Source organism: Venturia canescens, chromosome 4 (genome assembly GCF_019457755.1).
Source record: "Venturia canescens isolate UGA chromosome 4, ASM1945775v1, whole genome shotgun sequence".
Taxonomy (NCBI): Eukaryota; Metazoa; Arthropoda; class Insecta; order Hymenoptera; family Ichneumonidae; genus Venturia; species Venturia canescens.
In genome coordinates this window covers 22,572,852-22,586,658 of record NC_057424.1, presented here as the reverse complement: position 1 = coordinate 22,586,658, position 13,807 = coordinate 22,572,852, and the positions used below count along the sequence as shown (strand labels likewise).

The window sequence follows — 13,807 nt, the reverse complement described above, 5'->3', positions numbered from 1 at the left end:
GAGAACGCTTCTCTATTTCTCTTCTGGATGCGCTCAGATGCATATATGCGTTAAAAAGTGTATCGCCACGTTTCATTATGTATTGTATACACGTATCTGTATATATTTTCTATATCACATTGCCTATTTCTTCCGTATAATCATTAATATGCATATAATATATCGTTGCGTACGCATATTTTAGAATAAGACCTATTTAACTTTTTTTCCATTCTTATTTTGTTTGAAATATTCTCGAAACTGTACTGGCCAATAGTTAAAAATTATAAAAACATTGTGTAGGAGTAAAATAGGGCAAATTTTTATTAATATTTTACATATGAGCATTCAAGCGTGTACGCACAACTCGGATAACATTTTCCACGTATTTTTTTGTACTACATTTCTGGATGACAGCTGAAATGACAGATGATAATCGGGGGAGTCGAACCACCGTCGCTATAGGGGTGAACGCACTTTAGATAAAACTGTGTCGCCCTACGATGATAGAGCCGAATTCATATATAGGCGGTCGAATAAAATTTCAACAATAATAACCCTTCTTGCACTTCTTGTACAAAATTTTTACGTCACCAAACGCAATTATTTTGCATTATGATAAAATTTGTATGATAGACAAACAATTTGCATGATAAATGAACACAAGATTTTTTAAATATTGATACAAATTGGGTAAAAAATATTACTCGTCAGCAAATGAACCAGCCGATGAATTTGATTACAACAAAAGGAATAGCCTTATGGCGCTCCCTGGGCCGTCGCCCGAAGCTTGTTTCGACAAAGCGTGTTCGTAGTAATTCCAATAATGTACACAGGGGCTGTCAATTTTTAGCTTTAGCATCTTGAGTGTCACAACTAGTATTCAAAAACGGACAGGTGCTCCTTTCGACCGAGAGAAAAATAAACTTAAAACTCATAAACAAATCGCGAGAGTGTGCTTGCCTGAAATTTTGTGAAAAAGTTTCGTTATCGTCTCAAGTTGGTTGCATCGAATACATCACCTTTCGTGCATCGTAGGTGGAAAATAAAGGAAATTTTGTGACATCGAGTACAACAAAAGAAACTAAAGAATACTGCAAAATTTGTTTATCGTTTAAAACGCGTCGTTATTTTTGTTTATTGTTTCATTTTAAATCGTAGATACATTTTGCGCTAGACATTTTTGATAGTTTCTTTGCTGTAACAACACAATTAATATGGGGAGTACCGACAAGGCTGTTATCACGGGTTTCATATGTAGGCTTTGCAGCAAAATGAATCGTTTTGTCATTCACATATATGGCGAAGAGGGAGAAAGGATGAAACTTGCTGAGAAAATTAATGCATATCTACCAATTACTGTGAGTATTATTTCGCTCCTGCTTCGCAAAACGTTTGGCATTTTTGAAAATCATAACTCTAAACATTTGCTGTTCATTTTAACGAAATAAAAACAAAATTTTTACATTTTATAGGCAACAGTATTGAGATCCATTGATACACATTTTGTAAAAATTTGGTTTATCATTATACTTTATATCATAAAGACGATTATGTAATCTCAGTTTGAGTGAAATCAGCTGATTGCTGAATGTCATTTTTCACAGATGGTTTCTACAGAGATGGTTTCTCTCTGTTTGTTCCAGGTAAATGTGAATGATCCTTTACCAAAAACAGCGTGTCTGCACTGCATCGAACGATTGGAGGCGCATCATGAATTAATGGAGCAAATAATCATAGCAAGGAGACATTTAGCATCTGAAACAAAAATCAATCCTGTTAATCCGTCTGCGTCGGCTACATCGGTAACACTGGAAACGAATCCTGCATCAGGATCTCCGCCTTGTTGACGATTCAATCCTTCAGAACGCAGATTTGTGCTCTCTTGACTGAAACAACGCTCTGAATATTTTTTTATCATTGTGTCCTTAAAATCTTGCGGGCTGTGAAATATACTGGATTCTTCTTTTGAAATTTGTCAGCGTCGCAAAGAGGAATCGAGGCAAAAGATTTTTATGTTAGTAGGTAGTGGTCAGCTCCACACGGTGAAGAGAAAGAGAGAGAGAGAGAGAGAGAGGGATCAATTTTCTCCCAAAGTCCATGAGATTTTTTTAATGTTCTTGCCAAGATTGAACATGTTTTATCGGGTCGTTTTTTTCATACTCATTCTTTGATGATTCATTGTCTAGTAAATATGAAAGAATCGAAAAATTGTAAGAATTTTTACCATTTTTCATAAGAAAATATTTTTATATTTTGTCTACATATTGTTCATTGAAAAAAAAGGAATAACCCGGAATGAATTGAGATCAAACTTCTTAACTTTCCGCTTTTTGTTTTAATTATGAATTTGATTGAATTATCTGGTACAAAGTTGGATGAGTACTTACTTTCGATTGCAACTTTTAATAATAGAGCACATTTGTTTCGCATATTTCAATCGTGCATTAGATTTTAACAGCGACCAAATCTTGTTACACTTTGGATCCGTAATCCCTCTATTATTTATCCTATATATATATATATATATATATTTATTCTGTACTAATTATTTTATTCGTACTAGATTAAGAAAAAACTAATTGTCAAAAATGTCAAATATTCCTTTCAATTCTTTGATCTTATTTGTTTTATATCCGGAAAGCTTGAAAATTCATTGAGATAATTGTCGCTTGTCTTGGATATTTACAATTGATATTTAAAAATATTGACAGGATAAATAAGTACAGAGTGCCATGTTGAATTCAATAATATCCATATGGCCAATTCGGAGTTACATTTTTTCTCTCACGTATTCATCAAAATGATAAGCGGCATTCGAAATTTTTCTATTCACCGGAACAGAATGAGAACTAATATGCAATAGTTTGTAAGCTAAAGAATTGAACAGACTCGAATTTTACCGGAATTGATATGTATGTTTTTTAGTAGCAACGTTTTTTGTTCTCATTACGTGTAAGCAAAATTAAAGTGAATCGATGCCGAAAAAATATTCCTTGTAATTCATACGTTTTTTTAATTTTTTTTTTTTAATTATTTACACTCATGAAACGCATTCACGCAAAGAGGGAAAAAAAATCATTGTGTTGTACACAATATTTTTTAGCAAATTATTGCAGGAATAGTGAAAGCTTCAAAGTTTCTGTAGATCATAAATTTTGTGAATTCGTCTAAAAAAATGTGAAAAATAGTGAAAAAAAATGAATAAGAGATGAAAAACGAAATATTCGCAGAAATATGTACGTGAACAAAAGTTGTGAAATAAATTTCGACCACCGTGTACTTTGATACTTGTATAATAATTATTACTATTATCATATACGATGCATTTTAGTGTAAATATCGGCAATGCAAATTTCAATGTCACCAGCTCGATCAATTTTTTTTCTTCACTGACGCACATACGCCGAAAAATTCGAGCGTGATGATCCAAACGCACAGAAAAAAACACATACACTCCCTACCAAAGGATCTAATAAAAATACACTGCCGTACGAATAATTTAACCAGTGCTTCAATCTTGGATGTTTTACAACACAAAAAACCTGCTTCTTCTTTCACTCGAGATTCTCATTACGGTCTTGGACGCGCAACTAAACTTTTTTCATATAATTCCCGTATAATACAAGAATAATCAATAAAGCGGTGAGAATGATTGAAAATAAGTCCTATGAAATTGCTGCCGCGGTAGAGAGATGAAAAGAGTCGAATTAGAGATTTCTTTTTGAGAAAATACACGTTAATGAAAAATTTGTATGCGATTGTGGACGCAAGGTATGCATAACTGTTACAATTTAATGATAAGTTATTCTCAATTATGCAACAATTTTCTCGACGATAAAAACAACATCAATTGTATTTGTTTTTTGAACTTGTTCAATCAAATTGTAATATTTCGTATGTTTCGTTTGCTTTCTTCTCGTTTCTATAACGTCGACGATTCGAGAATGCAAGTCCAGTAGAACAATTCGACGATTCTCTATGGGTATACTTAAAACGTATACATAAACATGTAAATTCTATATATAGTACACACATTCATATATATATATATTCGATTGTGATGAATATAAATCTTCTTACAACTAAATCTTACCAACTGTATCTACAATGTTATATAAATGGGTAAGGTAATCGGTTTTTCCTTTTATCTCTTAATTTTCGTAAAAATTGATTTACCAATCACAATTGTCTCGTTTTTGAGATTTCATAAGAATTGCTTGGAAAACGCGATTAAATTACAATTTTCGTCGTCGAATTTATGTACATATAAGGATAATCGAATTGAATAACAAAACGAAAGAATCTGTGGTATTAAAATTTTGCATCGTTGCCAATCGGACAAAATTCTTCTTGATTATTTTGAAGAACGCCCGAAATTCAATTTGAGCTATAAAAATCGTTCAGACCCAGGGATGAAATTTAGTTGATTTAAAAATTGAAAAATTGATAAACGATACGAATAATTTACGGGTGTTTTCGATAATGCAAATTTTAACGCCATACAAATCTATAGAGTACGTTACAATAGATTAAAATGTGTGTCGCTGATGATGGTGATGATGATGATGATGATGATGATGATGATTGCGATTTGATCAAGAGCACGCTTGCTGCATCTCCGCTTTTGCAGCCTTCAAAGCTGCAATGACAACAATTTAGTAAGCATAAAATTCCTTACCAGCATTCAATAATAATTTTTTCAATTATCAATATAAAAATGCCTACCCTCACGCTCTCGTCTTCTCAATTTTTTTCGCCGTCTCTCGATACCCGCAAGTTCAACTTTCACTGCGTTATAAGTTTTTCTCAGTTCCGTAAGTTTTTGTTGGAGTACAGCTATCCTTTGGCTACCGTCGAGCTCGGGATCTAGAAAAAAAAAGTGGCAGTATTCAGACAAGATTTTTTTTGCACCCAATCGCGAGAGTGGTGAAAAATGTTCTGAAGGCATTCGTATTCCACGTGAATGCGGAAGTGGAATTTGGATTTCGTTTTAATAGAAAATCTTAAATATTATTTACATCGTTTAATGTTGCTTTGAAAAATGGGTGATGAAAATGAAAAACAAATGTAAAAATGAGTAGAGTCTCACCGAGTTCAACGAAGAAATTGTACTTCATGGGTTTCGGTGACCTCGACGAATTGCTCAATTCTGTGATAGCAGTTGCAATAGCATTGTTATCAGCGATGGTAGTACCGCTAGGAGTTAGGCCAACACCGGTTGTGGTGCCCATGGCGTACGGATTGGAAGATTCGCTAGTGTCATCACTGTCACTTCCGGCAGGAGCGGTTCCGTGTCTCGTCTGTCTTGTGCTCGCGGGTGGTCTTCCAAGTGGTTTTTTCACAACGACGTTAACACTGCTGCCGCATTGTTCGGAATGTTTGCGATTTCGTTTTCGTTTTTTGGGTGATTGGGGATCTTCGATGGATCTTTTGACAGAGGTTTTCAACGTTTTTTCGGTAGCGTTGTTGACTTCGACGTTAGCGAGGGTGTCATCCTCGCTGTAGCCAGAAGGAGCTTTCCCAGCCCCGCTGTCATCGGCCTCGGAGCTGTCTCGATGAGATTTAACATTTTCCTCGGACAATGGCGAGGAAACACCAATTCTTTCTTCCTCTCTCGGTGATCCCGAAATATTGGAGATCGTGGAATCCGGAGTGGTCGGTGGCGTGTTGTCCATAACCGGAGCTGCTTCGTTGCTCTCTCGTCGCTGAACTATCGCACCTCCGGCAACCTGTTGTTGCAGCGGTTGCTGCGGCTGCTGGATTTGGTGAGGTGGCTGATGCCGCGATCCCACCACGCTGGCGACTTGTTGCTGTTGTTGCATTTGAAGAGCGACGGATACGGCAACATTGCAAGCATTAGAGATAGGAACACCGAGACTAGGACCGACGTTGACGGCGCTGGTCGTACTGCTTTGCGAACCAGCTGTCGGTGCGCTGGCGAAAGGCATTTCCAAAAGGACCATTTTTTTCTCCCCACGCTCGTCCTTCGGAATCGTCCGAGTTTCGCCGCTACCATCCTGATCAATGATCTCGGGCCCCGGTGCCGGGGAACCGGGTATTTCCTCTTCGCACAAAAGCGAGCTCATATTTTCACCTTCGTCCTCAGTTTTTGGGGTAGATTTTGTCGTTATTGAGGAGAGCTGCGCCTGTTGCTGAATCCCCCGAAGACAAGGATTTTGAATATTGCTCGATCGTCCCAAATTAACGTCCAAGCTCTCTTGCTGGGAACTTTGCTGGTGGAAAAGTTCCAGCTCGCTTTTGAGTTTCGTGTCGAAATTCGAGGAAGCTACTTTCTCCTCGCGTACCTCGGCTACACTGTCGATCACCAATTTTTGCTCCGAATCACTGCTGTCCGTAGAGTCGACGAATTCCTGGCTGATGATCTTCTTTCTCTTGTCCCGTTGACGATCGGCCAAGCCCTCTTTATGCTGTTGCTCCTCCTCGCGATTATTGCTCACCGTTGACGCTTCACTGGAGCTGCCTCCGAACTCAATTTGCATCTCGTGAATTTTCCGCTTGTTCCAATCGTCCTCGTTACGTTTATCCGCGACTTTATTACGGTTTTCCGCAGACGCCTTAGCCTCGGCCATCTTCTTCAATTCCGCCTCTTTTCGCATCTTCAATTGCTCGAGCTCTTCTTCCTTGAGTTTAATCGCGGCGCGCATGGCTTCCCGGCTGCGCTCTTCCTCTTGTTTCGTCGTCTCTTCCGCGGCGATCTCGCGCTTCCTCGCCGCGCTCTCCGTCTCGTACTTTCCCATCTTGGCCAATTCGTCGTTCGCTTTTCGCTTGGCTGCCAAGCTTTCTGATTTTTTGTGGCTCGCCTCCTTAACATTTTTCTTCGCTGTCTCGGAGTTGTCTTCCTCGCGTTTGGACTCTTTCGATCTTACCTGACGGAAGGCCAACGCGGCGGCTGATAATTTTTCTTCGATGGTCGACGTTGCCGGCAGTCTTGCGCTTATTGGAACCGGAGTCGGCAGAGCTGACGTTGCGCTCGAGGAAACGCCGCTTCCCCCCGTTCTCGCAACGTCGAGCGTTTTTCGATCCGTCGAACCTAACGACGAGGTACCCGCGGCGCTCGTGCTGCAGCTCGTTACTGAAATAACGCTCGTCGAGATGATCGAAGCGACCAACGACTTCGGAGTTTCGACAGTTGCGCCACTGAATTCTATTCTCTCGGGCTTCGCGTCGCTGCTCGCGCCAGCTCTCTCTTGTTGATAAGCGAAGAGAGTAACTTGTTCACTTTCTGGAATTTCAGTTTCCGAAATAACAAGACGGTCCTCGGGATCGTCGTGGTCGACCGAGTCGTCCTCGGCTTTTGGCAAATCGGTGAACAACAGATCAACGGTCGCACTTGATTTTTTCGTCTCCTCCGAGCCTGGCGGGGGCGGAGGCGGCGGCGGGGGCGGCGGAGGCGGAGGTAACGGCGGCGGTAAAGTTGGTAGAGGTTTTGGTTGATTAATCGAGCTGGCGAGGTTGGATTTATCGGAATTATCTTTCATCCCGGTTGACGAGGATGAAATCTTGTTCGTGGTTGAGATTGCAGCTGCTGCCGCCGCCGTCGAGGATGAATCAAGGGTTTCCTCGATTTTCTTAGTCGCGTTCCTGCGCACTTTTCTCTTCTGCTCGACGCTCGTATTGTCGGTATCGCTCTTCGGCTCTTTGGGCAAGGGGCTCATGGATGTTTTTTGCTTTTTCTTTGGACTCTTAGGCTCCTCGTCGAAAACTCGTTTCTTTGGTTTGTCCTTGTCGCCGGAAGAATCGCGCTTATTGCGGACTTCGAACTCGAAAGGTTCGGGTTCTTTGAACTCGTAAATGTCTTCGGTGGGTGGCTGGGGTGGTGGCACCGGCGATGGCGGCGCAGTCGGTGCTACGGCGCTCGTTGGAGGAGCGGTCGAAACGGGAACCGTTTGACTCTGCGAGATCGGTGTTTGTGGCGACGGTGGCGGTGGTGGCGGTGGCGACGGCGAGGCAGATTTTTTAACAGCGCTTACGACAGCACCGGTGTTATCCAAAATCGGTTTTGTGTCCGGATAATCAGCGATTATCTTCGATCCGTCGATCTTCTTCTCTTCTTTAGCAGGTTTTTTATCCAAATCCGAAGGAAATTCGGATTTCACGCTGGTTTCTCCTGCTTGTTCCCCGGAACAAGCCTCGTCGGTCTCGAACTTTACGAGTTCCAATTTCACCGCTTTGTCAAAACCTTTGAGTTCCGATCTAATCTGATTGAGATCAAAATCACGACCCTTCGGTTGTTCATCGTGACGCTCATTGGAACGCTCGTAAGCCGGCAGGCTCGCGACGCTCGACCCCTCGGCGTTGTTGCTCGAGGAAGGTGAACTATTAGTTGGGATCGGTGGTATCGCGGTTGACGCTTTTGCTAGAATCGTCGGTGCGGTAACTTCCTCATCCGGCACATCTTCGACCTCGTCAGCATCGTCTTCCTCATCGGCGTCCTCGTCGGCTTCCTCTTCCTCCTCTTCCTCCTCCTCCTCCTCCTCCTCTTCTTCTTCTTCCTCGTCGGGTTCCTCTTCGTCCTCCTCTTCTTCCTCGCCTTCGTCTTCCTCCTCGTCGCCGTCCGCTCCGGCTCCCCCGTCGATACAAGTTATTTTAGTGTCTTTGCCTTTGGTCACGGTTCTACGTAACCTTCTCGTCCGTCTCGGCTCTTGAACAACGTCTTTCTCATCCTCCTCGATTTCGCTGTTTTCCTCGTTCTTGATTCTCTCGTCGACTCTGCGTCGATAAACCCTTCGTCTTCGTGGCTCCTCGGCTACTTCGTAAGTCTCGCTGTCGTCGCTCTCCGTGCAATAATGTACCATATCCATGCGAGTGGACATCCGACGAGTTTGCCTTCGTAGCTCGACGCCGTGATCGGCGTTCCTGGTGTTTCTTACTGGACGTCCGGAAGTCGCTGGGGTTGCCGGGCTCTTTGTTCTCGAGCTCGAGCTCGCTACGGACAGTGGCGTCGTCGATCTCGTTGGTTGAAAATTTGCGGATTCCTTGTCCTTGGTAAGCCCCGTCGAGGACGAGGACGATCCGTTCGAAGAACTCGCTCCGGCAGACAAATTCGACGATATTGAATTCGTTCCCGACCAATTTGCTGCTGTTCCTCCGGAATTGTGCTGCGCCCGGCGCCGGCTTTGCAAACCAGGCGGTACGCTGTTGCCGGTGGAAGAAGCTTTCGAAGTTTTGGTACCGGCAACCGCGGCACTGCTAGGAGTCTGAGGACGGGGCGTCGCTTTCGTACGTTTTATACGACTCTGCGACTGCGTGAAGTTTTGAGCTATTCTCGTCGGTTTTATCCACTCGTCGTACCGCGTATTCCAGCCGGTATAATGCACGAGGTAAGCAGCCTCGGAACTTCCGACCTTTTCGATATCGATGACTTTGGCCTCGTACGTTACTTTCGACTCGTGAGTCGGCCCGTAATAAACTTTGAGTCTGTCCCCGAGCTCGATGGGGCCTTTATAAGTCGGTGCTGTCGCGGCATTGCTCTCAACTCCACTGCTGTCATCCTTCTCGGAGCGTGACTTCTCAGTCTCATTTTCACGCTTTTTCCTGCCACGTTGTTGCTTCTTCAACTCCTCGTCGGTCATACGACGTTGTTTCGTTGGATTGGCCCGAGTTTTATCTGATTCGCGGGACGGAGTGCGCGTTTCACGAGCCGCTTCGACGTTGGCTTTTGCTTTGCTCGCGTCGTCCTTCGACTTTGAACGTGTTTTCGTTGATTCCTCGTCTTTCGATTTATCTTCTCGCTTCGATGAACTCTCGAGCCTCTTTGACGTTGCACCGCTTGTGCTCGCTGACGCGCTTGTTGCATTTGTTGCACTTGCGCTTGTGCCGAGCGCGGAACTCGGTGCGTTCGAAGACGTCGCTACTCCCGATGACGCGCTTTCTTGCCCTTTCCGTTTTTCGTGTATTTTCTTTTTCGTACTCGTTTCCTCTTTCGTTTTCGTTGAATTTTTCGTACGAGCACTACCAGCTACGGGTAAAGCAGCAGCAGCAGCAGCAGCAGCAGCAGCAGCAGCAGCAGCAGTAGCAACAGCAGCAGGAGTCGCGGCCGCAGCAGGTACAGGAGTGGAACGCGCCGTCGGTTTAGTAGAAGACTTTTCACTGCTCGAAGATTCACCACCCTCGGCCTCAACATTGACGTCACTCTCTTGACCACTTATCGGCTCTTCGATTATTTCTTTTTTCTTCGTCGTGGTTCTGCCTGGCTCCTCTTCTTTTGTTATTTCCTTGGAGGTTGGAGGCGCTGGAGCTACGGTAGGCTCGATACGTTTCTCTTTTTTTTCCTCTTCAACAAGAGATTTCTTTAGGGACGCGACAACGCTCGCAGAAACTGGGGGTGGCGTCCGGGTTTCTGTTTGTTGAGAAGTAGCTTGCTGCTGTTGCGGCGATGCCGACGAAACGCCCGGCGATGCTTGAGCGACCGGTGTTTCCTCCTCGTTCTCGTGCTTATCGCGCTCCGAGCTCGTTTTCGGGACCGGAGTCGTCGCCTGATTCGGCGGAACAGGCGTGTTCCGATCTTTATCTCTTATCAAACTGCGCCCCGGTCTTGGTTTTCTCGTCGCACCGCGTGGATGGTTTACCATCGTGCAACCCAATTTTCTATAAAAATCCTCAAAAGAGTGTAAAAACTTTTTGTACGCCTGTTTTACGAGATTGTGCGTCGAAGGTGTCGATTGCATTGTAAAACTCAATCTCCGCGTAATCGATTTCCACAGATTCTGATTGGTTACACGATTATAACCACCGAGTTTATAAACAGCTCGAAATAAACGATAAAGATCGATATCCTCATTTCCGATCATCGGACAATTGTTTATCGGAGTTCCACGATCGTCCATGAACTTATATAACTGGGCTACGAAATGATCTTTCTCTTCGCGAGGCTCGTCGTCTGAACTCTGCAACGAGAAGACATTTACTTTTTGAATCTTATTTCAACGATTACCGAAACAACATTTTTGTCTTTGCTCTTGCACTAAATTTCCACAAAGTCGCAAGTGTTTTTCTTAATACTTACGTCAGAATCCAGATCCGCGTCGGAATCGCTGTTTCCGCTCGATACGGCATTTCCAAAGAGAGAATCTCTATCCCAATGTGGTGGTAATTCATTCTTTTCCAGAAACAACAACGCTTTCTCCACTGCAACTTTCAGTCCGCTGTTCTCCACTTTATTACCCAATTCTTTCGTGAATTCAATGGCTTCTTTTTTCGGCACGGTATAACTGTGAAATCACAAAAAATCCAAAATTCATAAGATTTAAAATTTTTTTTATGAACCACCAGCAACAAAGCTGCACGATCTTGGTGATTATTCAATATCGATTATAAATCTACTTACTAGCGAGCATCCTTGAACGATCGAACGAGGTAGTCATCTCGTACACGTATTCTCACGGTGTCTTGTGCAGTCGGTGCGACGACCAGTCCCGGAAACCAATAATCCTTCTTTTTCTTGTCGCCCAATTCAACGCAAACTACTCGACCGATTTCCGGCTCAGTCTCGACTCCTTCTTTCCCACCGATGCCGGAGCCTGAATCCCGATTACCCCGAGGTGGGCTGCCCTCGTCTTCGCTACTATCATCTCTGGAAAACCAAAATTACATGGTTGATAGGTAAACGTTTGTACATCTTTTTTTATAAGCTTTGCTTCAGTTTCAAGGGAGAACCGACGAAGCAATAGAGTCTAAAAATTTCATGACAATTAAATTGTTAATAGAGATTAATTCAAAGAAAATTATTGCGATTGGAAACAAGTTCGATGAGAAAACGAGTAATGAAAGTAAAAAATTTGTGATTATTTGTGGTCTTCTACGAAAACAGCCTCCTTTTGCAAGACTCACTGCGCTTGCCTGGAACGTCTGCCGCGTCTGCCACCGATAACAGGATTTCCAAAATGTTCTGGATGAGTCAATGGCAGCTGGTCTAAAGTTTCGCTTTCTGCAAAGTGTCGTCCGCTTTTTAAACATAAGGCCGTTCTTCTAAGTGTCGTAATATCCCCGTCGTCGAATACCACTGTGTACTGGCTGCAATCCTGTATTTTTGTTATGGTTGCCTCCACAAATTCTTTCCTATCCGCATGTTTTGCCTCTACAGACGCGCTCACTCTCAGCGTTCCTTTTATCTGATCATCCGTCACCGTCGCCGTTCCTAATCCCTGCTTGTACGTTACTCTGCACTTGACAGAGCGTACCACCTTCCTGATCTTTGCTTCACAGAATGCACCCTTGTACTTGGCGCTCACCTCCGTACCAACGGAAAGATACGGCGGATCGTCTCCCTGTTGGATGAATCGATTGACAGGTGATTCAATTTCTTTTGAGCACATTCCTACTTTTATAAAAGTTAGTATTCTTTTCTTTTCATATAGAATATGAAACAAGGGACATAATAAATGTATCACACGTCATTTTGAACAAACAAGTGAGCCAAACATACCATTTTCCTAGCAAGTATGTAGCTAGTACATTTTGCATAATTTCAGAGGAAAATTTTTTCCTAAACACAATATAACACTCTGCATGAACTAACGAATATCAGCAAATCCATGTAAACAATAATCAATTAATTATCAGATTCCACATTAAAAAAAAGAAAAAAAAGCAATGCATGAGAACAGTTTTCCTGTGAAATTTGTAATTGAATTCCATTTTTCAATTTTCATCCGCATGCCACGAACACGTATTATATTGTGAGCAGTAAATATTTTTCTCTTCTGAAAAACTCCAAAACAGAAATGAAAAAAAAATCGTATATCAACAAATAATAGCAAAAAGATTTCCTACTGCACTCTAAAACAGTACAATTACTAAAATAATTATTTCAAATTTTTCATGTGAGTAAGAAGTGAAATGTATTATGTTTGTATTTTTATCGTGTTAAAAAAATCACGAAACGTAATCGGAATCCAAAATATTTCTATAAACGGATAGCAAAACGAATAGAAGAAAAAGATGAGGTCCGAGAGAAGTACGAATGGTGGTAGGAACGTGTACTCTACAAATGTAACACAAGTGAAAGGAGTCTCGCACACACATACCCAAACAAACGCACGTACACATATCGAATAATGTAAAAACTTTGGTTCATAACGTTGACGGAAAATTTTAATCTATTTCATGGATCGTAGGAGACAACAATGAAACGAAACAAAGACTACTGAAATTGTTGAACGGAAAGAATGATAATAGACGAAGAATTTCGGGGAGTGAGACAAAGTCGAGTCGACTAAACCCCTTTCTATCACGTACAAACGAAAATCTCTTACTCCCGCTCGCGTTATGACTTACCAGCATTTTCCTATCCTTTTGCAAACTCCATGTACATGAATATGTTACGCATTCGTCGGCTGATCGTTGAATTTAACACTACGCGTTTATCACTTACGTTTCTTTTCGTTCACAAAATGTATCGTTATCCACGCACAACGACGTAAAAAAAGCAAATAAAAACTAATAATATTTGGGTCTTTGGCCCTCGTACGAACGATCTAGAGGGAGAAGAGTCAAATGGAGAAGCCAAAGCTGTACCTTGCTTCCAAATACACGCAGTGAAAATCTATAGGTGGGAGATTAAGGGAAAACAATATATATTTTTTCTCAAAAAAACGCGACGACAATTCTACGCTTTTACACACCGTCGTGTCGTGCAGAACGCGACTGACACGAAAGCGAACGGCGCGAGTTGGGCGCGAGCGGCGCGCTCCAAGCTGCTGTGCTCCGAAAACGATGAAAAAGAAGGGGGGAAAGAACGCGCCAGCCCGCGCATTATATATGATGATTTTGAAGACGAGGCTGACACACCGTGCACGCATGACTA

At 42.6% G+C, this 13,807-nt stretch overlaps 1 protein-coding gene across 2 annotated transcripts; it reads right to left on the bottom strand.

The window, feature by feature from the left end:
• Positions 1–2,297: 2,297 nt before the first annotated feature.
• On the bottom strand, positions 2,298–13,677 carry htk (hat-trick). 2 transcript variants are annotated; one of them, XM_043418026.1, is made up of 7 exons: positions 13,279–13,677; positions 11,842–12,269; positions 11,330–11,575; positions 11,009–11,213; positions 5,072–10,889; positions 4,708–4,848; positions 2,298–4,621 (listed from the first exon to the last, which is right to left on the bottom strand). In XM_043418026.1, exons 1-7 carry the CDS (start codon positions 13,282–13,284, stop codon positions 4,578–4,580), a joined length of 6,888 nt encoding a protein of 2,295 aa, XP_043273961.1. In that variant the 5' UTR covers positions 13,285–13,677; the 3' UTR covers positions 2,298–4,577. The 2 variants fall into 2 exon arrangements, with proteins under 2 accessions (XP_043273961.1, XP_043273960.1); XM_043418025.1 differs by having other exon boundaries at positions 11,833–12,269; positions 13,279–13,676.
• Positions 13,678–13,807: the final 130 nt, after the last annotated feature.

What these genes read in the sequence shown, in the direction of transcription:
- htk (XM_043418025.1), bottom strand. An exon ending in AGACGTTCCAGGCAAGCGCA is followed by an intron (nt 11,576 to 11,832) that starts GTGAGTCTTGCA and finishes TTGGTTTTCCAG; the next exon opens with AGATGATAGTAGCGAAGACG. An exon ending in ACGCGGATCTGGATTCTGAC is followed by an intron (nt 10,890 to 11,008) that starts GTAAGTATTAAG and finishes TTCTCGTTGCAG; the next exon opens with AGTTCAGACGACGAGCCTCG.